Source organism: Talaromyces marneffei, chromosome 5 (assembly GCF_009556855.1).
Source record: "Talaromyces marneffei chromosome 5, complete sequence".
In the NCBI taxonomy this organism is placed as follows: Eukaryota; Fungi; Ascomycota; class Eurotiomycetes; order Eurotiales; family Trichocomaceae; genus Talaromyces; species Talaromyces marneffei.
In genome coordinates, this window is record NC_072352.1 from 368,355 (window position 1) to 393,158 (window position 24,804).

Consider the following 24,804-nt stretch of genomic DNA (forward strand, 5'->3'; position numbering starts at 1 on the left):
GATACGGAAAGACGGTTTAGAACAATTCGGCCCAAAGAGGAAAAGAGTTATCAAAACGATAATTTTGATGACTATCGTGGATGTTGCTCAATTGCGGCCCATACGAATATTATACTTGATGGAAAAATTATATTGATGCTGACTCTTCGTAGAAAGAGGTATATCTAAGAAATCATCGAAACAAGGAAACCGATAATCGTTAAGCTCGGGTTGTGCATCACGCCTTAGCGAGGGTGCATTAGTATATTAAATCCGATCTACATTCAGTAACGGGAAATATAAATAGGGCTATGTTTCCCAGCATGCGATATTGATTTCACCCTTTCAACGTTTTCCTCGAAACGCCTCAATCCAGATACTTGTTATATTTTATCAATCTCTTCTTCTCTGCTGCATCCTCAAAATGTCTACCTATGAACCCTCAACAGACGGCAACAAAATCGCCTCCGATCTCTCCTCCACTATCAAGAACAAGACCATCCTCATCACAGGCGTATCTCCCAGCGGTCTCGGCGCCGAATTCGCGCTCACAATCTCCAAGCATGACCCCGCCCTAATTATTCTCGCAGGCAGAGACGTCGGCAAAGCAGAACAAACCGCCTCAAAGATTGCGGAAGTCGCGCCTTCTGTCGAAACTCGTATACTGCAACTTGATCTAGCATCGCAGAAGCAAATTCGAGAAGCCGCAAAAGAGGTTGTGGGGTATACCGAGTCTATCGATGTTTTGGTTAATAATGCGGGGATAATGGCCAAGAGCCCATACTCCCAAACACCGGAGGGAATCGAGGCCCAGTTTGGAGCGAATCATGTAGGACATTTTCTGTTCACGAATTTGATTATGGAGAAGTTGATTGGCCCCGAAAAGAGTGGGAGGACGGCGAGGGTAGTTAATGTTGCTAGTGATGGGTACAGGTTCGGGCCGGTAAGGTTTGATGATTGGAACTTTGATGTACCCGCCTCCTCTATTCACTCGTGATTAGAGAAAGAATGCTGATATAAGATAGAACGGAGCGACCTATAATCCCTGGCGCGCATACGGCCAATCCAAAACCGCGAATTTACTCTTCTCCAGGTCTCTGGCCATAAAGCTCGCGAAGAGGGGGTTGATATCCGTTAGTCTGCATCCGGGTGTGATTTTGGATACAAGTCTGGGAAGTCACTTGGATGCCAATGGATTTCAGGGGTTGGGTGTGTTATCTTTTATTTTCCTCTCCTGGGCTTTTTTTTCTTCTCATTTTCTGGTCGGGCTAGGAAGCTGACGATATTGGATAGTCCAGGTTGATCGTGAGCTAGGTAATAGAAATTACTGGGGCCCATTTCAGCGACGAACGCCTAATCAGGGTGTTTAGACGCATGTGTTTGCTTCTTTCCATGATTCCATTACTTTGGCCAGTAAGTTCTTCCATCGCCTTGAATCAAGCAAAGTTTCCATCTAATGCAGACTTTTAGGTAACAACGGCACTTATCTAGAAGACAATCGTGTCTTTGAGCCGGAGGAAGTGCTCAGTTGGGGAAGAGACGATGTTGAGGCTGAGAAGTTGTGGAAGTTGAGCGAGGGGCTTGTTGGGGAAAAGTTTTCTTACTGATCCATTTTTCTCTGGGCTTTTATAGTTGGTTTTATCACAATGTTGCTTGGAGTATGATACTGAATTAGGATCATTCGTTCATGGTGGACATTGAAGCTGTGTCTATGGTTGAGAATTGGGGCATGAAGTTGATGTTGTGAATAGGTGGAATAATACTGAGCAGAGGCTGGGGAAGAACTGATTGATTGCATTCGAGTGGGACTTTGTGGTAAGAGAATGGCGAGTCATCTTTCTATTGTGTTTTGATATCTTCATTTTCTGCAGGTTACAGTTTTTATAAGACAATTGAATGGTCAATTGAGCAATGATTTAATGACAAGGGTGTCTAATGATGATGAGGATGTATATTCTCTCTTCCGAAACTGCCTGCTTATTCTGGGGGAGGCCTTGGCAATTGACAAAGCGGACAAGTTACTCTTAACCCATCTCCGAGATGTTTCGCATTTAGATCTATATATACTTCTATTCTACTTGATTGGTCGTTGATTTCTTTCAAAGCCCTCAAGATTATTAGAACTCCATATTCCACTTTGCTTTTGATGTTTTTCTGATGTATCTGGCGGGTCATAAAATTGAGAAAGGGAAGCGATGGACGACGCGATGGACGGTAGGACGGTATTTTCGTGAGGCAAGGGACGCCAGTTGAAGTCGGAGCCTATCCTCATAGTATGCATAGATTCAACCTCGCGATTTTTTTTCTCGGTCTCGGGCATCTTCATCTAACATTGGCAAAGCAGAAGGTGAAAAACTATCGGTAGTATAAGGGTGTAGTAAGTAGTGTTGCGAAACGGTTGTAACATCACTTGTGCCTTCTTCAATGAACCAATTGTCAAAGCTGGGTTTCCGTCTACCCGAATTGGCGTCAAACTCCACTTCTGTATCAGGCATAGGATCAACCTTGCGAATTCTTTTTCGGCCTCTGGTAGGAGTATGGTACTTGGATTCATGACTCTTCAAAGCCCGTGCTGAAACAAAAGGAGGATACTGACAACCCGGAAATGAGCACTTCAAACGAAGAGTATGTGTAGCTTCATGTTCTAGACGTAAAGTTTCATCTTCAAAGCCCATCGTAGCTCGAGGGCAAGAAGATAGGCGACAGGTAAAGATCGTTGTGGAATACTCTCGCTGAAAGAGCTCCAGGTCTTCCTTTGGTATTCCTGGAAAATCGGATAGAGAGAGGAGGGATCCGATAGTCTTTTGATAATTGGCAAGGGCATCTTCAAGTTCACGAACTGGGAGCAAGTCGACAGACGGAGATTCTGGAAGTTGTAAGTAAATTTGTGTAATTGGACCAGGCTGATCCATGATTGGAAAGGAAATCTACCTTCTTCACCAGATACATCCCCGAGTATCTTCTGGCTTCGCGCTTGTAAAGAAATTCTGGCATTTTTGAGAAGTCCGGGGTATTCTCTGATGCGATCAAGGCGGTTGTCTGATATTGATAATTCGCCTGTTTTCTTTGAGGCAAGTGATGATCCTCCCAATATTTCTAAGGTACTGGAAAGGTTCTGAAGTGTCGTAGTGAGACCGAAGAGATGGGATGGGGGGGTCCCTGAGGATAAGATTTCCAGAACATTGTCAACCCAATATTGGTTCGCGTAGATATGAAAGCCGTGCAATCCCTTCAAAACCCTCATCATACGATCCTGATTAGCATATCCGACATTGAATACTTCCAGCCCGGACAAAAGGCAGGTCGTCGATGCGAGAGTGTGTTCGTAAATCTCCCTGTCTCGAGAAATCAGCAACTTGCTCTCTGGCATTTGCAGATAACTAAGAGCACCATTAGTAAAATTTTCCAAATTGTAACTATTTCAAAATAACTTACTCTTTGACAGAAACGTGAATAAAAGTCAAGGTGGAGTCGGATCGTTCCTCGATGAGCGGCATGCCCATGTCAAAGATGTACAAGGGAACAGGTTCGTCGGCTAGAGGGTTGCCGGTACAGAATGATAATGCTGACCGTAATTCGAATTTTCGAAGTGGACGTTCTGAAAATGCTATCCAGCCAAATATGCTTCTCATGCGGGCGACTGATCGACTATCAAAATTGGACATAATCTGAACCAGAACTCTCTCGTAGCTAATAGCGTTCCATTAACGAGACAGAGCAAAGACGCGCGGCAGAGAACTTACAATTCAGCTAACTTGCGCGGTAGTGTATGGACAGCATCCCATATTTCTTGACTGCTGTAGAACATGTTATGTGTAATGTAGTCCAGAACCAGCCGAGCCCAGAGGAACATACCTATAGCCAGGTCAGCTAGTTCTTACCTCTAAGCGGAATACATACCATCGGCCTTTTTAGCGATAATTTCCCCGATATCTCTAAAATCGCAATCATTCAGAGCAAGTTGCGAGAAACGATAAGACTGAGCATTTAGTCGCTGTTCGGCATATATACAGATTGCATGTTCAAGACTATCCTTTTCATCGCCTAGGATGACAGTCGGTCGCTTTCGAAGCACTTTTTCTAGGAGTTGCGAACACCGTGAGGAGAATAGAACCTTAAAAGTCGGACGATCTAATGGCTGTGACTTCAGAATACCATTCATCAGGCTGATAATTCGTCTCTGTTTGTCCGCTTCAATTTCGTCCAGGCCGTCGATAATCATATAGATGCTGTTCTGTCGACCAAGATCTTCTGCTAACGCCGTTATAGAAGTCTGCAGTAGATGCTCGAAGACACTAATGCTGACTGGTTTTCTTCCAATTACGTACTCCTCGTATATATGAGCAGTCAAGTCGCTATTGGCACGGACTAGTTGTAAAAGTAGTGACTTGAGAATCTCATCGTATTGAGTTGAGGAGGCGTAGGAATATGTGCAAAAGTGGGATGTCACAAAATACTTGCGGGAGACCTTCAAAAAGTTAACAAGCTGGCCAGCGATGATACTCTTGCCGGTCCCGGGGTTTCCTTGGAGCCAAATACAAGTTTTATCTGACTGGTCGGCCCGAAGCCAGTTCGATAATTTTGGATTCTCCAATACCCACGAGCATGTTCCCGGGTGGTTTGATCCTTCAGTTGAAATTCTGTCAAAGATTGATATTTGATCCATTTCGTTACTCTTGACCCAGCTAAAAATGGCTTCAAGTTGGCGGGCGGTTTGGTCTTCTTCGTTTTTTTGCACCCTGGAAAGGCTTTCTTGTCTCCATTCCTCCAAGGCTCTTCTCGTATTTCTCGCTTCAGCAATGTCGTAGGCATTGGCCTCTTTGTCAATTTGCTGCTCATGTCTTGCAAGGTCTTCCAGAATGTTGTCGAACCTTTGTTGAAATCGACCCCAGGATGATAGAAAGAAAACTCGCCAAGCTTATTCAACAAATCAGCCAATTGATTTCTCCCATTCGCAGCTGGCGGCTTACCGCTGCGTCGCACAAGCTTGTACGCTTCTTTGTGGAACCGTAGTATATCGGCGTAAAAGACAGCGAGAGTTTGTTGAAATTCCGTATTCTTACGAAAGGTCTCGCTGAGCACTTTGAATCTTGTCAACGATTCTGCGATGCGGGAATATGCCTTGACGATTTGCTCGAAAGCATCCACGTAGTCTGAAGAGATCTACAGAAAAGCCGCGATAGTTTTTGTAAGTAGGGAACACACAAAGAGAAACAAAGCCGCCATATCCACTTACCTTGAGGATTAACTTAATTGGTGCCCATATCCATGGTAGATAAGGAGTGCCGTTGCAAAGAACTTCGATCGTCTGGGAGTAGTAACCCAGCCCAGTGAACAGAGGCACGAGGCGGCGCATATTGCGCAAGGACTGCCGTGCTGCAAGTTGATTTTCGATCTCCAATGCTGCCTTTTGCACATTTTCGAGAGTGGTCACCTCGAAATCTTTCGAATCAGCTGGCGATACTGTCTTCTCTAGATCTTCAAATGCCTCCCGAATCGTTCTCTGAGCAGCAGCCAATGTGGGATCCCTCCTTGCAAGCGGCATGATGGTCGACAACACCTACTCAACCATAACAAAGAAGAGGCTGAAGATGGTTTTAGTGGATAATGAGAAGAAGAAGGACCTGGGAAATTGGTGAGGTGGTTGTTGGGTTGAGACTGGGCAGGATTCAGCCTTGCGTGCTGGCAGGTGCGACCAGTCAACCACGAGGCTGAAAGGAGCGATCGGAAATCTCTTACCAACAACTGCCAGCTTTCCGACTTCAGCGCCTCACATCACCTGCGAATACAACTACATTCGGACTGGCCTATATAGTACCAGCACTTCTCGCCTATATCATGCAGTCGTCTTCTGAAAAGGCACCATAACCACAACAAAAGATGGACACAAAATCTTCCCCGGGGTCTGCTAAACGAAGACGCTTAGACCTTTCAGTAAATTCATTGCTGAACCCAACATCTCCCACTGGCCGAAATCCAGACCCAATATCGCATTACAGAATTGCTCAGCCGGTGCTTCAAGAGAAGATCCTGGATACTGTTCAAGTACCGGATATACGGACAGGCGCAGTGTATCCGAAGCTCAATAGCAATAGTCATCCCAGTCGGCATCATTCGGAGTTGCCATGGCTCTGGAGTGATCACAATACCATTCTGTCTGATGGTACACTCGGTGTTAATCCCGCGGTCTTATATGATCACGCATTGGGTACCGATTCGGCCCTTCAATCCCAATGCCAGTTAAACCGTGAAGAAATTCCACTTTCAACTCCAAACCCACCAAATGAATACCGCCCAGTAGGTGATAGTGGGTCGGGGATTGAAGATAATACCGTGATTTGCTATGGTATGGTCAGTATATTATGTTTAATTTAATATAATGAAACATGTACGGCGCTCACTCTGAGAAAAACAGGTGGCAGGCATTCCTGGAGAATGTGAGGTGCCAACCGGACGTGATCAAGCATCACTTTCTCCTCGATTTGCAGTCGAATTGAAGGTGGCCCAAGAATTCTTATGTCCATCCATCGCTAATTTGAGAGGAAGCGTCACGATTGAACACGGGAAATTACTCCAAGCGATACTAGATGAGACGTCCATCAGAATACAAGTGACTTGCGTATTGGATGATTTGGACAATAGGGCAAGAAAGCCGGCTGGCCTTCTACCTCAATTGATTTCTTGCTCGCTTTCCATCAATCTATATGGACCAAAAGAGCTATTCGAAGAAATTGGAACATTCTTTCAAGATTATGATATCTATCTGCAGGACCCCGTAGACTGCGACCTAAACGTAAGATATTGCAACCCCCATCGTCTTTCATCAACAGACCCCTTATTATGTCCAATGACCCATGATTTGCAAACGAACATTCTGGAGGCTTTTGAGATAAAACCTAATTCGCCTCACTCGGAGCTGCTTGACATCCTTGACCCGCAAGAAGACCTCTCCGAGGCTTCGCAGCCGCCAGAAATCCACACGCAGCTAGAGAGGTATGTCAGAGTGAGAGTATTTTATGAATTTGCTGCTAATTTCCTTTAAGACATCAAAAGCAAGCTTTAAGCTTTATGCTCCGAAGGGAGCAAGGATGGAATTTCGATTCTAGCAGTGGCGATCTCTGGGATTGGAAAAAAACTAGCCGAGGCCGATCGTATGTCCTCCCTATTCCTACGTTAAATATTTGTTGAACACCTTTCTTACATCTAGGGGGAAAGGTTTATTAATATGATCTCTGGGGACCATCAGCTTGAAGAGCCCAAGCAGTTCTTTGGGGGCATCATTGCAGATCCTATGGGACTCGGGAAAACTCTTACCATGATCGCTCTTGTTGCGGCAACTGTTCAAGGACATCGCACAGAAAACTTTCGATTGGAAGCGAGCCCGGATGACATTGAAAACAAGAACCCTACATTGATCGTTGTGCCACCACTCTGTATGTTTTCATTCATATCAATTCGTTTCTAGGGCACAATTTCTGATGATTATGTTAGTGTTGGATACTTGGGAGGAACAGCTATCGCAGTAAGTATGACTAGTTAACGGGGTTCTTATTAGTTATATAATTTACAAGGATTTGCTAAGCGTATTGCAAACAAACCAGGCATGTTGTGCCTGGGAGTCTGGCATGGTCCCGACACTATGGCAGGACCCGTCTACTTGATGTATTCGAATTGAAAAAACTCGACCTGATTTTGACTACATACCATACGATATCGGCTGAGTGGAAGAATAGAAAGCCGGCAGACCAATCCATCCTATTCTCTACTCCCTGGGAACGGCTAATCCTTGACGAAGGCAAGTATTATGTATATTTTTGACAAACCCAAACTGTTACTTACTTTCAGATAGCACACTTTATCCGTAATAGCAGCTCACAAATGGCCAAGGCAATTTGCGCCGTGCCTGCGACTGCGCGATGGGCAGTGACAGGTACACCTATCCAAAACCGCCTTGGCGACCTAGCTGCACTTTTCAAATTTCTTGATGTTGATCCATACGGTGACATTAAACGTTTCGATACCGATATCACTCAGTTATGGAAATCTGGTGAGTCCAAACAAGCCGTGGAGAGACTGAAACGGCTATCGAGATACTTTATTCTCAGAAGGCCTAAAACCACAATCAACCTACCTACAAGAAAGGATGTCCGGTGCCCAGTCAATTTTACACCAGACGAAAGAATACTTTATGAAGATGTCAAAAACCAGGCTATTGCCCATCTTGCAGAGGCCTCGAAGAGTTTTGGCCGACGCGAGACGTCGCAGTCCATCACGTTCGTCAACGTTATCCAGCAAATCAATACACTACGCATCATCTGTAACCTAGGGGTCCATTATGGTTCTCGTCACGATAATAAGGCACCGAAATACCAAATTGATCCATCCGAGGCTGTCGATTGGGCCAGCATAGCGCAACGGACGTTTAACTTTCAATGCGAAATCACATCCATCACCTGTCAATGGTGCAAATCATTGCTCGATATTACGGAAAGACTTTTTAGTGAATCTAGTAATCAGTTTGTGGAAAGTCCACTTTTCTCTCAGTGCTTGATATTTATCTGTCCAGATTGTCGCCAACGCTTACATGGGGATTCATTATCTTGTGGGCATGAGCCGCCACATCCATTTGCTGCAGTTTCATTGAATGCTTCTATGCTAGAGGAGACCGTACATGTGCCAGCTAATCCAGTTGTAGGTGGAAATATGGCAACAACCGGGCTGCCTTCCAAGGTGGCCTCCTTGGTAAGACAGCTCAAGGCTCAGCCATCAGATGTGAAAAGGTCAGTCAAAAAATATGTCTGATATATTATACTAAACAACTCTCTGTGCTAGTGTTGTTTTTTCTACCTGGAGAATGTCCTTGGATGTCGTCGAGTCAGGTCTTAAGCAGGCGCAGATCCCATGCCTTCGATTTGATGGCAAAGTCCCACAAAAGGAGAGGAAAAGCGTCATTGACAAATTTAAGCACGACCCTTCTGTCTCTGTTTTACTTTTGACTCTGTCATGTGGTGCTGTTGGGTGAGTTTTTTAGTTTCAACATCTGATTTGAAGTAACCCGTTTTGTTGGAGTATGGCTCCTGGACTAAACGGAATTTCAGGTTAACTCTGACCGAAGCTTCATGTGCATATCTCATGGAACCGCATTGGTAATTGGAATCTACATATTGGCAACTTGGCTATATATCCATATCTGATTCGTCAACCTTAGGAACCCCACGGTCGAGGAACAGGCCCTCGCTCGAATTCACCGACTCGGCCAGAAGAAGGAAGTGACAACTGTTCGTTTTTACATAAAGGATACCTTTGAAGAGGTCAGTCATTAATCTTCATTCAATATGGAATCGGTAACCTATTAAAGATAAGTCTCTCTAATGATTTCTCAAGCGTGTGATGGAACTCCAACGGTCAAAGGATGAGTTGGCGGGCACGCTGTTCTCATCCGAAAACGCGCAATCAGGAAATTCTACGCGTTTGGAGGTGAGTGTTCCCGAATGGAAAATTGAGTTGAAAAGTAATAACCGGGGAGTCTCTTTTTAGCGCCTTTGTGGTCTTTTATAGTTGGCTCTTAAGATTGTGTTGAATATGCGATCTATTTCCATCTACATCTTAGGATCTCCTTGTTCTTCCGTTCGACATCAGAGCTGCTGCCCATTCATAGAAACATTATGTAGTCTTATCTCCCCAGGGTAAATGATTTGACTCGCGCTAATATTAAGTTTATTGAAACCATCCCGAAGAGTCCTATTGAGGCGGATCTTGCAAGATGCCGAGGCGATGTAGAGACGAAATAGAGGCTTAAGATGCAAAAGGCTTCATCCCAAGCTGCTTCCTTTGTTACGGAAATAGGACGAATCTAGGGCATCTACTCAACTAATCGCACTTGTTCCAAAATGGACCGTAGGAACGACTTAACAGTGCAATTCTAAGATGTAGGGCTTCGCACCGGGATCAAGGTACTTGCCGCAAGCCACCTAAAACTCCAAGTAACGCCCTAAAAGATAAAATGTGAATCCTATTGTCGATATGTTCCGAATACTCTTTATACAGCACTTCCCTTTACAAAGAAGACCCAAAGTCTGTGGATCCGGAATAGCCCAGGATAGCTCCTGCGCTGGACAAAACCAAAGGGAATCCGTGCATGCCCTAAATCACTATATCACTGGCAAATATTCGATCTTGAATTGAGTTGTTAGTACGTAAAAGAGAGCGAGAGAAATATGATGGACTCGCTATCCTCCAAGAGCTCATCTGTGCGGAAAATAGGACTGGACAACGTTGAGCTATCATGGCCTTGGATCATTCTCGCTGTAGCCCTTATGCTAACGATTGCGCACACTCTACGAGTGGTATATCAACCTGGTCTGCGGGTGTTACCTGGTCATTGGTTGACTTCGTTTTCCCGATTGTACAAGATCTATCTGGTTTATGATGGTCGTTGCCCTGAAAAACAGCGGGCCATGCACCAGAAGTACGCCCCAGTTGTGCGAACAGGGACCATACCATGTCTCCTTCTAAACCCATGAAGCTAACATTATATAGGTATGCATTCGATGTCATTGGTTGCATTACATTCCAGTCAAGAGTCGGCTTCATGGAGCAACGAAAAGACATAGCGGACATGATTGCCGTTATTGGAAAGGTCCTTATGTACGGCGCAGTCATTGGACAAGTCCCTCAGTTGCAGTCAGGGCCATTCCGATTAAACTTCTCCATCAACCATCGCTAACTTTGAAAAAAAAAAAAAATACAGTTCTCCAGAGCTGAAATAACTCGCTACGATCAATCCAAGAATGTCTCCGATAGAGGAGATTTTCTGGCCTGGCTTAGAAGGGAGATAAAAAGGGGCAAAGATATCAGCGAGAACGACATGGTGTACCACCTGGCCAACAACCTGTGAGAAATTTCTGCAACCTTCCTATACCGAAACCACAACGAATGTAATTGACCCCTACTACATGTAGGCTTGCAGGAAGCGACACAACGGCCATTTCCCTCCGTGCAATCATCTACTTCCTTATAAAGTACCCCCATGCGTATCGTAAAGTCACTGCAGAAATTGACGCAGCCGATGCCGGCGGCCAGCTCTCCCAGTTTATTACTTATGGGGAATCCCTGGAGCTCAAGTACCTGTAAGCCTAACAAAAAGAATGGTTTTCATGTTTTATCTGAGATGATCATTAACGCCTCTCCACCATACAAACAAGCAACACTGCGCGAGGCAATGCGTCTCCATCCCGCCGTCTCCATGCCTCTCGAACGAAGCGTACTGCGGCGTAACCCTCCCCACAGGAACAGTTGTCGGCGTCAATCCAGCCGTAGTGCACCACGACACGGACATCTATGACGCGGACGCAGCAGAGTTCTGCCCGGAGCGCTGGCTCGAGTTGCTCAGAAGAGCAGCTGAGAGCGATGAATCGGTGCTTTTTAGCGGTGCGTTCTGGAAGAATCGTCACGACAAATATCGGGATGCCGAGCAGCAAAAGCGGAATTCAGTGGATTCTCGTTGGATATCCATATTTTTCCCGAAAACAGACCAGCCAATCGGGTCAAAATAAATTTTGGAACAGATGATGGGCAGGCTTCTGATTGATTCATATTTAATAGTATGACGATTTCGCTCTCAGACATCTTCAAAATGGAAACATGGCTTGCTAATTTAATCTTAAATTTTTTATGGGGTTAGCTGCTGGGCTAGAGACTAGCTCCAAGCCCCCAACAGTAGTTAGATCGCTTCCCCTGCAAATCTCCAGCTCAGATGGTGATACTTCCGCAACGGCTGTGAAACCGCCTGGGACGTCGTTACCCTCCACATTCGCCTTCTTGCTTGCATTTATTATTTGTCTTTAGCGATTGATTTTATCTCGTTGCTAGGTTCTGCCTGGTCGTTAAGGACTAAGCGAGGTTAATTGCACTACAAGACTCCCAGCTGAGCCGCCGCCACGACATCGAGCCTTACATAACAGCCACACCCATCAACCTTAGTTACTGGAACTCTATACTCACGACTCAACATCCAACCTGGATCCTCCCAGTCGCTCCATCGTGACAAGTTCTCACCACCGCCGACGTTCGTCTACATCCGTCCCTCCCCTCCGCCTCGTCAAAGAGCCCCAACTACAACAACCACGCGATTCGTCTTGGGGCGAGGGCAGCACCTCCGGTCTCCCCGCCGGTCCGAATTCCGTGCGCCCTACAACCCTCGCCCCGATCCCCGGCACACCCTCAAACCCACTGCCATCGCCCATGACACTCTCGCGATCCCCCTCGCCCTTACCGGGAGGAGGATGGTCGAGTCCCGGCCTGGCTCCAGGTAGCGGCGCCACGAGCCCGCGCTACCCAACGACAGGACACGGGTCTTTAAGTCCGGGAGCAATCTCGTGGGCGAGCGCAAAGGCGAAAAGCGACGAGGTGAGGAGCTATCCGTCATTTTCGACAAGGAATTCGGGATTCTTTTCGAGACAGAAGCACAAGATATCCGCGAGTTTGCCAAGGTTTTCGTTGTCGAGAGATTTCAGGGAACAGGAGAAGTTGGGTCGGGGACGGTCGTCGGGATGGAGGGCGAGAGATAATAGCCTCAAAGGGAGGCTGGTGTCGCTTGTCGGAAATGCGATGCGGAGGAGGAGGTTTAGGTTTTTGCTTTCGTTGCTGCTGGGATTGGTGCTTTATCTGAATTTTTGGTCTGGTATGTCGCTACTGCATTCTCTCCAATGCGAGGGGGGCTTTTAACTGACTAGTGATATCCGACAGTCCTCGTTGAAGCGTATCGAGGCTCTGCATTGGGCAACGGAAGAAAGATCGTCATCATCACCGCCTCAAACGTGGAAGGCGGCGTCATGGAATGGAAGGGAGCACGTGAATGGGCAATTGAGCGAGTCAGTCTATGGAATAAGAAAAAATACGCCAAGAAATGGGGATATGAGATTGAAATCACGAATATGGTGGCTAAAAAGCGATATGCGCATGAATGGAGAGAAAGTTGGGAAAAGGTTGATTTGATCAGGGATGCAATGAAGAAATACCCAAATGCGGAATGGTAAGTCGCTTCCCCGAGGTTTTCACTTTGATGCGACTGACTAATTGTCTAGGTTCTGGTGGTTGGACTTGAATACCTTCATAATGGAATACTCCTACTCCCTCGAAAACCACCTCTTCAAACACCTTGCCGACTACACCTACCGCGACATCAACTACTACAACCCTCTAAACATCACTCACCCTCTGACCGACATCTATCTCGACCCCATCTCCCGATCACCGACCGGCGACCAAGACCCCTCTTCGATTAACCTCATCCTCCCCCAAGACTGCGGCGGCTTCAATCTCGGCTCCTTCTTCATCCGCCGCTCCGACTGGACCGACCGTTTGCTCGACGTCTGGTGGGACCCGGTCCTCTACGAACAAAAACACATGCAATGGGAACACAAAGAACAAGACAGCCTCGAATACCTGTATACAAACCAACCCTGGATCCGATCCAGCACCGCATTTGTGCCTCAACGAAGAGTAAACTCCTTTCCGCCAGGTGCATGCGGCGACGGCACAGATCTGGGGGTTCATTACCAGGAAAAACATCGTGATTTTTTGGTGAATATGGCGGGTTGTAGTTGGGGGAGGGATTGTTGGGCAGAAATATACGGGTATAGGGAATTGAGTAATTGGTTGAATCGGACGTGGTGGGAGAAGTTGAAGGATGGCATTACGGATTTTTGGAGGAGGTGGAGGGGTGTGAAGACGCTGCATGAGGAACATCATGAATGGGTTCAATGATTTTGTTATTCTCTTATGATTTATATTTTTATATTTATTCCTTTCCGGAGATATTAGATTGCTAATGTAGTTATTCTTCATTTCTACACTTTGGGGGTTGGTTGCTTATATCATTGATGATGCATTGTTGACAGTCTTCTTTTATTTCACCATCAATTCTTACCTTACTTTTACGACCTCAGTGAGTATACGCACTATGAGGGGCATTCTTCGACGTGTAAGCCAGCTCAGCCAGCCCTCCACGTGATATAAGCTTTTAGTTTCCCAGTTCTGGACAGCTGTACATTAGTTCATTTCACATCGTTAATATAATATATAGGCTAGGCGTGGGGTTGAATACGAGGCGAAGCGAGGTTGAAATATAATCGATATTCAGCGTCCTTCCTATCTCGTGTCTCCACCCTGGCGGAGAGAGAACCTGTAAGTACAAAGAGATACCTGGAAGATCAACATGGCAGAACATATCTTCTACCCCGACGAACCGCCCAAACCCTTCCGGATAGAGTATAATGGTCCTCTATACGATGGCGGGGACTGGGACACATTCCCGACTCGCTATGGCTGGAAGACCGAAACAGGCGACGATAAATTTCGTATACGCCTTATTCCGGCTGAAATGAAGACTGGAATAGAGTGCTGGCTCTATTTCGGCGTGCTGAATCATGTATTCGAGGGAAAGGTTGAGCAGTCTGATTTCTTGCTTCGTGACGGGGAGAATGGTGGTGGTGGTGGTGGTGGTGGTGGGAAACAATACCTGACCACAAGGCATTTGTACAAATATGTCGAGAATGCGAAGGAGTGGAAGAAGAATAAGACAGGTGAAAAGGTTGTTCCAATTGTGCAGAAAGTGTGCGAGCAGCTTGAGAAATATAGTTCTGTGTTAAGGGGGGAGATGGCACTAGCCACCCGCTTGTTGTGCCAATCTCTATGGAACATTGCCGTAAAACGAGATGGTCCTCAGACCAAATCGGGTCTTGTGCAGAGATGGCTTCTTAGCAAAGATTATGACGCTGATTTATTGCTGAAAGATGGATGGTGTCCGTGGGAAGTCCAAAAGTCGCGTATGACTGGTGGCGGAGTCGATACAATTGCATATTTGTTGCAGTTAGTGCGCAAGAAGCCCGAATGGGATAAGAAGACGCATGACAAGTGCAAAAAGACGGAATGCGCGGCTAATAATGTCGATGAGAGTGATTATGTTACAAGGCATGTCACCGAGGGTTGTACCTGTGAACATCAACAGGCCGATATCGAGCAACTACATACCATACTCAAGGATGGCGGTGTTCCGTTGGTAAGAATTACGCCAACCGGGGAAGTCGATGAACAGGAAAAGCCGAGTTTTAAGATTGAGATTGTACGAAAGAAGAGCGGAAGACAGTATGCAGCGATATCGCATGTGTGGTCTGATGGATTGGGGAATACGGATGGTAATACGCTTCCCAGTTGTCAGATTCAGCTTCTGTATGAGAGGGCCAGGGTTCTGGTCACAGATAAGGAGTATGTCCCTAAGTACACCGGTGGTCCGTTTGGAGGAATACATACCGGTGCAGTGAGACTGGTTCATTTTGCGAGCAATGAAGCCCGTAAAGATGAATCAGTTTTGGTGTGGATTGATACATTGTGTATTCCGCATCAACGGGATGTGCGGAGTTTGGCGATTCAGCGGATTCGCGAAGTATATCTTGACGGTCAGTCCCTAGTACCTCCTACTTCTAGTGGAAAAAAAGAAAGCACGACTAACTAGAGGGATGCAGCATACCGAACAATGATCCTTGACTCCGAAATGCGCCAGGTGGAAACAAGCTCTACATCGAACATGCAACTCCTCCTCCGCGTGTTGTACTGCTCTGGCTGGATTCGTCGCCTATGGACACTCCAAGAAGGTCTCGCCGCCAAAAGCCGGCTGTATGTTCTATTCGCCGATAAAGTAATCAACATTTCTACCATTGCCGACGACATCCTCACCAAGATCGACAAGGGGAAGTTTCCGCTATTACAAGAAACTGTCGCTTTCTATGGAATGTCGCTTTGGTTCTCGTTTTTCACGCATACGATTGACTATGCCTCAAAGTTTGAGCGCGCAGTAGACGTTTTCACAAGTCCCTTCGTCAAGGGCGGGCTGACGAAGGGTAATCTGCTTGCGTGGAATTGGTATAATGTCGCTATGCGCGCCACGAGTAAAGCCGGTGATCGGCCTATCATTCTCGCCGGCGTCTTGAATCTAGACGTCAAGGAAATCCTAGAAGTCAAGGGCGGATCTGATGCGCGTATGCGCAAGTTTTACAGCATTTTAGACGAGTTTCCGCACGACATCATATTCCAGGAAGGTCCCAGATTCGAAGATGATGGGATGCGTTGGGCGGTTAAAGTGTGTCAATATATGGATAGGCCACAATATCTGAGCCATGAAACTGGAAAGATTACGCCCAGGGGACTACAGATTTCGGATCTATCGTCGTGGTTGTTCCCTTCGCACCTAGGGTTTGATCTTAGGAAAATAGATTTTGATGGGGGACAACAGGCTTGGGAGAGATGGCTTGCTGAGAATGAGTTTGAATCCCCGGAGTCGCCGAATCTGTGTGTGTTCAACCCCAAGTTTGAGGTTGAGTGGAAGCCGGATGGGAGCTATGGGATCATAGTGATGGAGTCAAAGGGTTCTCAGCCTGGGAGGTTTGCTTCGTGCGCGTTGGTGGAGCTTCAGACTACGGAAGGGAACGAGGTTCATTTTGCGCGGTATCTTGGTGTTGGCACCGTGGTGGGGATGTCGAGTTGGTCGCAATTGCCAGAGAAGGGGTTTTTGTTGCCTTTTGGATGGGATGCGTTGCAGAAACGGGAATGGGTTGTTGGTTAGCAGAAGTTCAAGATTTGAGATTTTCAATTATTGCAATATTTATGAGAGATGTCCATAATGATAGCCTTGAATATTATATTTTCCTTTGTATATCTAAGTGATATCAGCGGATGGGTCAAGACCCTGCCCTGTCAGTATACTTGTTGTAACAGCTCGAGTCCGCACTCACCCTCCCTGAATTGACAAACCACCATGCCACCTGCTGCAGACATAGCAATCCGAGAGATCTACTCGCATTCTTCAGCAGCCAGGAGATAGTCGATGACCTATCCGAACAAATAGCCCTCGATACCAATCATGAGAAGAAATAGAAACTGAATGGCTGACAGACGGACCCTGGCTATCAGTCTCTGTGATGATAACCCTACCCTAATCATAGTGTACCATTGGACCAAGCCACCTGGGGCCCTGATTGGCAGTACAACAACGACGAGGCTGAGACCCTTGGAGATAAATAAATACCTAGCGTGACTGTATTATGTGTCTAGGCCAATGTAGTGCTGGCTGATATAAGATTACGGCTTCTCCCAGACCACCAGCGTTTTTTCAACATCATAAACAATGACGATGGCGCTCGACTCACTGCCCACAGAAATAACTCTCAACATCGCCTATTACCTCTATCCGTCGTTGGCTTCACTAAATGCACTGTGCCAAACAGATAAACGACTACATTCCATTTTGGAGCGGACTTTATACACAGAAGATGTACAACACCACCGATCTTCAAGCGTCTCCTGGGCTGCCAGGCACGGCAATCTCGCTGTTCTACGCAAAGCAATAAATCTAGGGAAAGCCCAAATTCCTACTCGCAAAAATTACGCTTACATGCGCGAAGATGGAAGTATGAAACAAACAATCAGCTTCCGGTCAAATAGAGGTACACTTTACGGACAACCTGGCCGCGTTTATTATTGGGAAGTTGGTGAGGACCATCCTATTTGTGTCGCGGCTCGGAATGGGCATAACGAAGTGGTGAGGTTCTTGCTCGATGAGGTCGGGTGTAGTCCGCATATCAAGGATGGGCAGGATTTTTGCTTATTGTCGCTTGCTATCGAAGGCGGCTTGGACAAGGAGTTAATCCAGACTTTTTTGGATTGCGGTGTTCATCAGTATGTTAGAAACATTAATGGTTATTGCCCCCTTCATATTGCTGCGTTCAAAGGCGACGAAGACCTGGTACAATCCTTGCTACTACGTACGCGTCCGGACTATCTTGAGCAGCAGATTCAAGACGCATTTCAAAGCGCATTGTTAGCTAACCAGATACCGGCGACTTTACAAATGTTAGACTATGGCGGTGTGAACTTGAACTGTCATCTGGGTTCATGGACCCAGGCGCGAGAAACCTACATGACAACTCCGTTAGGATGGGCAGTTTTCCATGAAAATCTTGATCTTGTCGAAAAGTTTCTCGATAATGGTGCCGATGTTGATTTTACTTTACCAACGGCGCAACGCCTGGCTGTGGAATGGCGGGTTCTTTTCGACGCCGTTGAGAGGAGCCAGGCAGAGATGGTGAAGTTGCTGGTGAAGAGATCCACCAATCGTGTCGCTTGTACGAAAGCGTTATCACTGGCTGTTGAGCGCGCCTCGTCGATTGAGGACCCTTCCTATAAGGAATATAAGGTGTTCAGAATACTGTTAAAGAATGCGGTGAGCTGCAATTTTAAAGAAGATGACATCCAACCGCCGCCCCCGCCTCGTCCCCAACGTGGAGATCTAGGTAGGATAATGTGTAGCTACCCGGTCAAACACAGGCAAAATGGGGAATTTATACCACCCATTGTCCATGCGGTCCTCAATGGCAACTTAAGGATAGTACAGATATTGCTTTCATACGGCGCAGATGTCAATACCAGCTACCGCCAACTTCAAATAACAAAGTCAAAATTCTGCTGCGGGAGGATTCTCGACCTGGCCAAGGATCTGGGACATCAGCAGATTGCGGATTTCTTGTTGAAGTGTGGTGCACAGCCAGATTTGGGACCTCTTCCATATGAAGAAGCCATGCAATGTGGTGTTGCGTCTTGTCCTGTGTTTAGAGAAAGGATGAGGGCACGATGCAGAGAGCTATACCCATTTGTTGATTCAGCACGGCCAACTCGTGGGACTTCACCAACCGAGTAACTAGCATATATCCAAGTCCATGTGATCACCAAGGTCTAACGTTGGAAATTCCACCTTATTCTGCCTTGACATATCTGCCATACAGGATCATCTGTTATGCCGATATCCAATGGCAATTTTCCTGAATTACGAGCATTGTGTCGAGGTTGTAGAAGTACTATGAGTAAAGTTTAGAGTAGCGGCTCTCCATTGGCATAAAATCGAGCTCAATCAAATTCTGCCACCGCCCTTAGCCATTGACCAATCACAGCTGACACCGCGCCAAGCACTTTCGGTCTCGGTCACTCAACGACGACCTCCATCAACGCCTTCAATTACTCCAACATCGCCAATTCTTCTTTACCACGCCCAATCGCACCAAAAGTACGCTTCCTCGCCATACCTGCCACCAAAATTCAATTATCTGACATATTTTGGAACAGGAAGAAAATCAAAATGCCGACCCCCGAATCCGCCGCCTTCCTGGCCAAAAAGCCCACCGTACCCCCAACCTACGAAGGTGTCGACTTTGATGACAACGTCGCAATCCACAATGCGCGTGACGCAATTATCCGTGAACAATGGGTGCGGAGTATGATGGCGCGACTTGTCGGTGAAGAGCTGGGAAAGTGTTATGCTCGAGAGGGTGTGAATCACTTTGAGAAGTGTGGGAAGTTGAGAGGTGTGTCTTGCTTTCCTTTAGTTCGGAGGAGGGGAATATTGAGAAATGAGGCGATGCTAACATGTGTGGATAAATAGAGCGGTATTTGGAATTGCTCAAGGACCGCAAGATCAAGGGTTATCTGTTCGAGGAAAAGAATTATTTCAGCAAGAGCTCATAGACGACGACGAACACGGAAAGCTTTACGACAGGATCGCTGAGATAAACGCGATCTACAACAATCCTTCTACGCAGATTTGCGGTCGGCGCTTACATTTGTGAAACCGAGTTCCGTCGGTTGGGGAAGTCGAGAGGACCACTACGTTATGGACGCTATAGACGAGTGTTTTGAAGGGATCATTTGAGGGAGTCTCATAGTGTATTATTGTACATATCTACTGCAACAAGTTTATTTCTTTTTTTTTCTCCTTTATATTCTAGATTTCATATGCATAAATGCGATCTAGATTAAACACCGAAATCAACTCGTCCAAGACATAACAAAATCGGACTACTGGGTATCATCAAGCATTCGCGCCATCGTTTTTATCCAAGGTCTTCAATAATATTCGCTACCTACCGTCGCAGATCTTGATCCAGGAAAACCTTCCCGAAGACCCTTTTCACTTCCCGGGGTGACTTCATCCTCACTGTCATTATCCATCGTCAAACCAGACAACGATTGGTCTACCTCATCTGGCGGTGCACGCATGCGGATGAGCTCGCTCTCTTCCAACGATGGAGGCTTATATGCTGCTGGAGCAGAATGTATGTCCCTTCCAGAGGGGAGATTTGATAACAGTGGCTCTGAAGGTGGTATGGGTTGCGTGTTTATCTATCCCAATAAATTAGCAGACGCCCTCTTATAGGAAGACAATAGAACGACTTACAGTATTATTCATTTTAACCCACTTCGCCTCCAGCATCTCAATGACTCTCGCCTCCTCCTCCCACCCCGCATCATCACCACGACCCAACTCATCCCCATGTATAATCCCTGAACTCCCCAAGTTGGCATTACCACTACTCTTCTCCAACCGTCGCTCATCCCGACGATCAGACCACCCTTTTTTCAATTTTGAGAACGCACCTGTTTTTCCGGCTGCAGATTGTCCCTCCGGTACAAGAGCCCTTTTCATCCCCAATGCGCCCTTTCCGGCCCTAAGCCAGGCAATTGCTTCGCCAACTTTATCACTCAATTCTGCATCGATACCGAAAAATCGACATGCTTTTGCGCGGGAAACCTTGATTAGATTTTGGACGTATTTGACGAGATCTTCGTCGATTTTTGCTGCGTCTCCAATGGTACCACCGTTTCGATTTGCACCAACAGACCCCAGACCACTCAACGCTTGCTCGGCATGCTCTGCACTCCTGACGCAAAGCCTTGCGAGAATCAAAGCTCGCATTTTCGGAATCTCAGGCGCGCGGACCATCCACTCTTTATCATTCGGGTTGCGCGCTTGAATACATGCAAACGTATACGCATCATCCTTTAAGATCGCTAGAAGCGTCGCTTCTGCCAACGCCAAAGATGCAAGCGCCGTCTGCACCGTCGTATTCAATTGCGGCACATTATTCCCCTGCGTCGTCGCAACCTCCTCCGACATCGTAAACGACCTCGCAAGCAACGTATGCGCCGAGCCCGCCTGAAGCAACAATCTCGTCGCATTCTGCATTGCCGCTGCTTTTTGGTCCGCTGTAGGCGTGGTCGACGCATACAGCACCCTCAAAACAGTCGCCCGCGCCATATTGGAGAGCACATACCCCAAGGTCCCAACCACAAAGGCAATCTCAAAATCTATCCCGTGGCCTCGGAGGCGATTGTCCCCATTCCCGGCACCGGTTGCAGCGGCTGATTTGAGTATCGACGAAAGTGAAAATACCAGAACAGGGCGCCACTCAACGCTTATCTCCTCCTTGAGTGTGATATCAATATTCTCTTCCTCGCCGCGAGCGTGACCGGCGAGCTTGATACCTCGTCCACTCAACCCATCATTTATCGTGAATAGATATGGTATATACTCATTCAAAGCATTGAGAACAACCTGTAAATTATTCTCTCGTTCTCTGGGAGATAAGCGTTTGTGTGTTTTGAGCGCGATGCGGAGGGTGTGGCGGGCGGTGGACGCGGCTTGAGGGAGCGAGGGGTGAGTGTTGGAGTAGATGTAGTTTTGGAATGAGAGGTGTGAGGTAGTGGGGAGGTTGAAGTTGTATACCATTATAAATTTCTGGGTGGGTATGTATGTGCGTGAGTATATAAATAGAGATTGGGATGCAGATGGAAAGTTGTCAAGTCATGAAGCTTGGGGTGTGAGGGGTGGTTGGGGGGGAATTGTTCTGGTGATGTCACGGATAATTTATAGACCTCGGATCTGTAAGTTACTTGGCGACACGCTGAATTACAAATACTCGAAGACATGAAGATATACAATTTATTCTTAGTTGAAGCTGAATCAATTCTTTATTATATCAAAGTTGCTCCCTTGCAGGCAACTTTCAAGATGTGCTACATGCTGGAGTGAATTCTCCCGCACTGTAGAAAATCGCCCTATGATACGAACCAGCATATTCTCATCCCGCCACTAGAATGGTGCACTCGGGTGAGGTGCTGGTGTTAGAGTGTGGCCCGTTGTGGTTCGGATTCGCAAATTTGCTGGGTGATTGCCAATTTCGTGGAGCACCCATTATGTTGTTGTAATACATGTCCACTGCAGACAACGTATCGAGGGGATACAATTGATTGATTTGAGTTCAATTTATCCGTAGAGTTCAGTCACCAGTAGATGAGTACACATGGGCTTGATATCGACCGTGATCTGTATTCTGTGCAGGCGAGGGCGATCGTTCTGTGGCCAAGGTTTGTTGGCCATCTCGATGTAGTGGTTTGATTGTTGAAAGATATCTTGAAGGTTGCGTCACTCCCCACTCGACAAACTGCTTGGAACGCTACTGATAGCTGACGACGATGAATCATCAAATGGCTCCTTTGTCTTGATCTGTGAGGCCCACTCTCCAATACTTGTCGCCGACCCTCCTTCAATAAGGATAGGATGCTCCTCTGCATCCTTACCCAGCACCGTACCCGCGTATCTCGACTCTTCGCCCGTCTTGCTATGTTTCTTCTTCAAAGCTGTCAAATAATCCTCTTTTTCAAGCATATCGGCGTCCACAACATCTCCCTCAGTAGGTATGTATCCAGCTATTCGTCGAATCTCGCGGTTGACAGGGCCCGTAAACCATGATATAAATGACTCCAAACCGCGGAGGTCTTCTTCGCCTCGCCAGTCTTCTTCAAATTCTTTCATTTGTGGTCGTAGCGCGCCTGCGTCTTGCAAGGCGAGTTGAATGTCTTGTAGGGTTGGGACAGGGTCGTCAGGGTGGCTGTTTGCGGCGTGTTCGGCTGCGGATGAGCCGAGGAGTAGTAGATAGCGGATTGTGAGGTCTGTGAGGGTATCGATAACTGAGGGTCGTGATGAGTGGTAGCCTGCAGCGCGGAGGATTTGGATAATCGGAGGGCGCAGAAGCGCATTGTGAAGATTATGAGGACCGGACATGTTAGTCGACTAGGATGAAAGTGAGGTGACGGTAATGATGATGAAATAAATGTAGATAGATGATTCTAGAGAGCGTCCCTCTCCCAGTAAATCACCGTAAGACCATGATCAATCTGTTGGTGACTGGATAGTGAGAGATGAAGAGTGTCGCGAGGTTGCGCTTTAGTTTGGCGGGAGACTCGGTCTGGAGCTCGGGCCGCCAAATTCCCCGGGCTTCTCATAGCTTAGGTACTCAGCCAACTTCACTGCTTCCACAACTCACAACGTCTCCTCTTCCACATCGACCATAAATCCCAGTGATATGGGTTGAGATCAACAACATGTCGGCACCTACAAAACTAAAAATTTCCTTCGGTGCAAAAAAGCCTGAACCGCCACCAGAGGAAGCCCCCAAACCACCAGCTCGGCAGAAAAAGCTTACCCTCAAATTCGGCGGCACCAAACCATCAGAAGAACCCGCCCCTGCCGCTGTTGAAACCACTGCAACGAAGCCAAAGAAAAAGCGACCTACAAAACCCAAAACAGATGCGGGATCTTCAAAGAAACGACCAAACGATGCAGGATCAGGGGACGACTCGGATGCAACGGCACCTGCTCCAGTCCAAGCAAAACCAACGGGCATCAAACGCATCAAGTTCTTAACCACTGCAAAAGAATCAGTCGTAAAATCCATCAAAATCAAAAACAAACGAAAAGTGGCGATTCGTCCGTTGGGTGTTGGATATGATTCCGAAGCGTCTGATCTGGAAACGGATCCTCATATTGAAGAAGATTTTATCTTGCGCATGGTGCCGGGAGATGACTGCGAGTATATCCGACAAGCCATCAACGAGCGGCATCTTGATAGATCGCAGATTGGCATCAAACCACTTACACGTGAGGGAAGACGGGCGATTGTTAGGGTTCGCGAGAGACAATATGCGGCTACACTGGTGGATCTTCCGTGTATCATTGAGGGAATGAAGAGCTGGGATAAACGCATGTTTTTCAAGTCGGTCGATATTACGCAAATGTTGCTGGTTTTGGGGCCGGTTCAGAATGAGCAGGAAGCGATGGAGTACCCGTTGCCAAAAGATGTGGAGGTTTTGGATGACAAGACATATCAGTATGCACATGGTATTACGCCACCGATGAAATACGTGAGGAAGAGACGGTTTCGCAAGCGAGTTAGTGCGCGGACTATCGAGCAAGCGGAGAAAGAAGTTGCAAATCTATTAGCACAGGATGAGGTTGCTTTACGTCCACCTAAATTTGAGCTTGTTGACGCCACGTCTCTTTCACGCGCTGAAGGTGTGGTTGATTATGAGGACGAATATGATGATGAGCAAGATGCGTACGGCGAGGCTGATTACGATATGCACGACGAAGACGATGGGCAGGCAGATCTGTTCGAAGATGAACTGGCCGGAGAATTAGAGGCAGCGCTGGCTGCAGGTGCCGACGAGACACTAGACATGCCAGGAACGCCGGCTGCACTAGCTCCAGAAGAATCCGCCACTCCATCAGGAGCAAAACCTGGTGATGAGTCTTCAGGAGACGAAAGCGAGGAAAGTGATCGTGACGCCGATGGTGAAGCTGACGGGGAGGACGATGAGGATATGGATGAAGGAGCTCTTGAACGGCGTCGTGAAATCCAGGAACAGCGCGAATTCATCACTGAGTTGGAAGGCCTGATTGCACAAGAAACTGCCAAATACGAGATGCAGATGAACAAGATTCTTAAGCAGAAGATTGGCAAACGTGTGCAGCAGTTGAAGCAGGATCTGGCGTTGAAAAAGGCATCTATTGGGGAGACCGAGGGAGAAGCCTCTTGATTTTTTATTCTATGGTTTACCTGTTTGATACCCTGCATGTTATTCTTGGACCAGAGTGCATCG

At 46.9% G+C, this 24,804-nt stretch overlaps 10 protein-coding genes across 10 annotated transcripts; 7 read left to right on the top strand and 3 right to left on the bottom strand.

Moving 5' to 3' along the window:
- Window positions 1–403: 403 nt before the first annotated feature.
- Window positions 404–1,586, top strand: EYB26_006449 (uncharacterized protein; the record flags this gene model as incomplete). The annotated part of the gene is made up of 5 exons (XM_054265725.1): window positions 404–922; window positions 1,005–1,188; window positions 1,273–1,277; window positions 1,350–1,392; window positions 1,450–1,586. The coding sequence occupies 5 exons, from the start codon at window positions 404–406 to the stop codon at window positions 1,584–1,586; spliced, it is 888 nt and encodes a 295-aa protein (XP_054121700.1).
- Window positions 1,587–2,264: 678 nt separating this feature from the next.
- On the bottom strand, window positions 2,265–5,524 carry EYB26_006450 (uncharacterized protein; the record flags this gene model as incomplete). The annotated part of the gene is made up of 7 exons (XM_054265726.1): window positions 2,265–2,845; window positions 2,911–3,359; window positions 3,415–3,669; window positions 3,723–3,834; window positions 3,880–4,896; window positions 4,950–5,142; window positions 5,216–5,524. The coding sequence occupies 7 exons, from the start codon at window positions 5,522–5,524 to the stop codon at window positions 2,265–2,267; spliced, it is 2,916 nt and encodes a 971-aa protein (XP_054121701.1).
- Window positions 5,525–5,859: 335 nt separating this feature from the next.
- On the top strand, window positions 5,860–9,537 carry EYB26_006451 (uncharacterized protein; the record flags this gene model as incomplete). Its single annotated transcript, XM_054265727.1, has 12 exons — window positions 5,860–6,330; window positions 6,395–6,972; window positions 7,023–7,130; window positions 7,195–7,412; window positions 7,471–7,501; window positions 7,581–7,774; window positions 7,829–8,759; window positions 8,812–8,997; window positions 9,078–9,125; window positions 9,188–9,290; window positions 9,364–9,456; window positions 9,517–9,537. The coding sequence occupies 12 exons, from the start codon at window positions 5,860–5,862 to the stop codon at window positions 9,535–9,537; spliced, it is 2,982 nt and encodes a 993-aa protein (XP_054121702.1).
- A 659-nt stretch (window positions 9,538–10,196) lies between these two features.
- Window positions 10,197–10,705, top strand: EYB26_006452 (uncharacterized protein; the record flags this gene model as incomplete). The annotated part of the gene is made up of 2 exons (XM_054265728.1): window positions 10,197–10,447; window positions 10,519–10,705. 2 exons carry the CDS (start codon window positions 10,197–10,199, stop codon window positions 10,703–10,705), a joined length of 438 nt encoding a protein of 145 aa, XP_054121703.1.
- A 141-nt stretch (window positions 10,706–10,846) lies between these two features.
- EYB26_006453 (uncharacterized protein) lies at window positions 10,847–13,746 on the top strand (the record flags this gene model as incomplete). The annotated part of the gene is made up of 5 exons (XM_054265729.1): window positions 10,847–10,872; window positions 10,941–11,108; window positions 12,012–12,661; window positions 12,727–13,012; window positions 13,065–13,746. 5 exons carry the CDS (start codon window positions 10,847–10,849, stop codon window positions 13,744–13,746), a joined length of 1,812 nt encoding a protein of 603 aa, XP_054121704.1.
- Window positions 13,747–14,197: 451 nt separating this feature from the next.
- EYB26_006454 (uncharacterized protein) lies at window positions 14,198–16,600 on the top strand (the record flags this gene model as incomplete). The annotated part of the gene is made up of 2 exons (XM_054265730.1): window positions 14,198–15,437; window positions 15,504–16,600. 2 exons carry the CDS (start codon window positions 14,198–14,200, stop codon window positions 16,598–16,600), a joined length of 2,337 nt encoding a protein of 778 aa, XP_054121705.1.
- A 561-nt stretch (window positions 16,601–17,161) lies between these two features.
- On the top strand, window positions 17,162–19,551 carry EYB26_006455 (uncharacterized protein; the record flags this gene model as incomplete). Its single annotated transcript, XM_054265731.1, has 4 exons — window positions 17,162–18,726; window positions 18,905–19,093; window positions 19,153–19,391; window positions 19,469–19,551. The coding sequence occupies 4 exons, from the start codon at window positions 17,162–17,164 to the stop codon at window positions 19,549–19,551; spliced, it is 2,076 nt and encodes a 691-aa protein (XP_054121706.1).
- A 378-nt stretch (window positions 19,552–19,929) lies between these two features.
- EYB26_006456 (uncharacterized protein) lies at window positions 19,930–21,592 on the bottom strand (the record flags this gene model as incomplete). Its single annotated transcript, XM_054265732.1, has 2 exons — window positions 19,930–20,205; window positions 20,261–21,592. 2 exons carry the CDS (start codon window positions 21,590–21,592, stop codon window positions 19,930–19,932), a joined length of 1,608 nt encoding a protein of 535 aa, XP_054121707.1.
- A 696-nt stretch (window positions 21,593–22,288) lies between these two features.
- EYB26_006457 (uncharacterized protein) lies at window positions 22,289–22,927 on the bottom strand (the record flags this gene model as incomplete). Its single annotated transcript, XM_054265733.1, has 1 exon — window positions 22,289–22,927. One exon carries the CDS (start codon window positions 22,925–22,927, stop codon window positions 22,289–22,291), a length of 639 nt encoding a protein of 212 aa, XP_054121708.1.
- A 320-nt stretch (window positions 22,928–23,247) lies between these two features.
- EYB26_006458 (uncharacterized protein) lies at window positions 23,248–24,741 on the top strand (the record flags this gene model as incomplete). The annotated part of the gene is made up of 1 exon (XM_054265734.1): window positions 23,248–24,741. The coding sequence occupies one exon, from the start codon at window positions 23,248–23,250 to the stop codon at window positions 24,739–24,741; it is 1,494 nt and encodes a 497-aa protein (XP_054121709.1).
- Window positions 24,742–24,804: the final 63 nt, after the last annotated feature.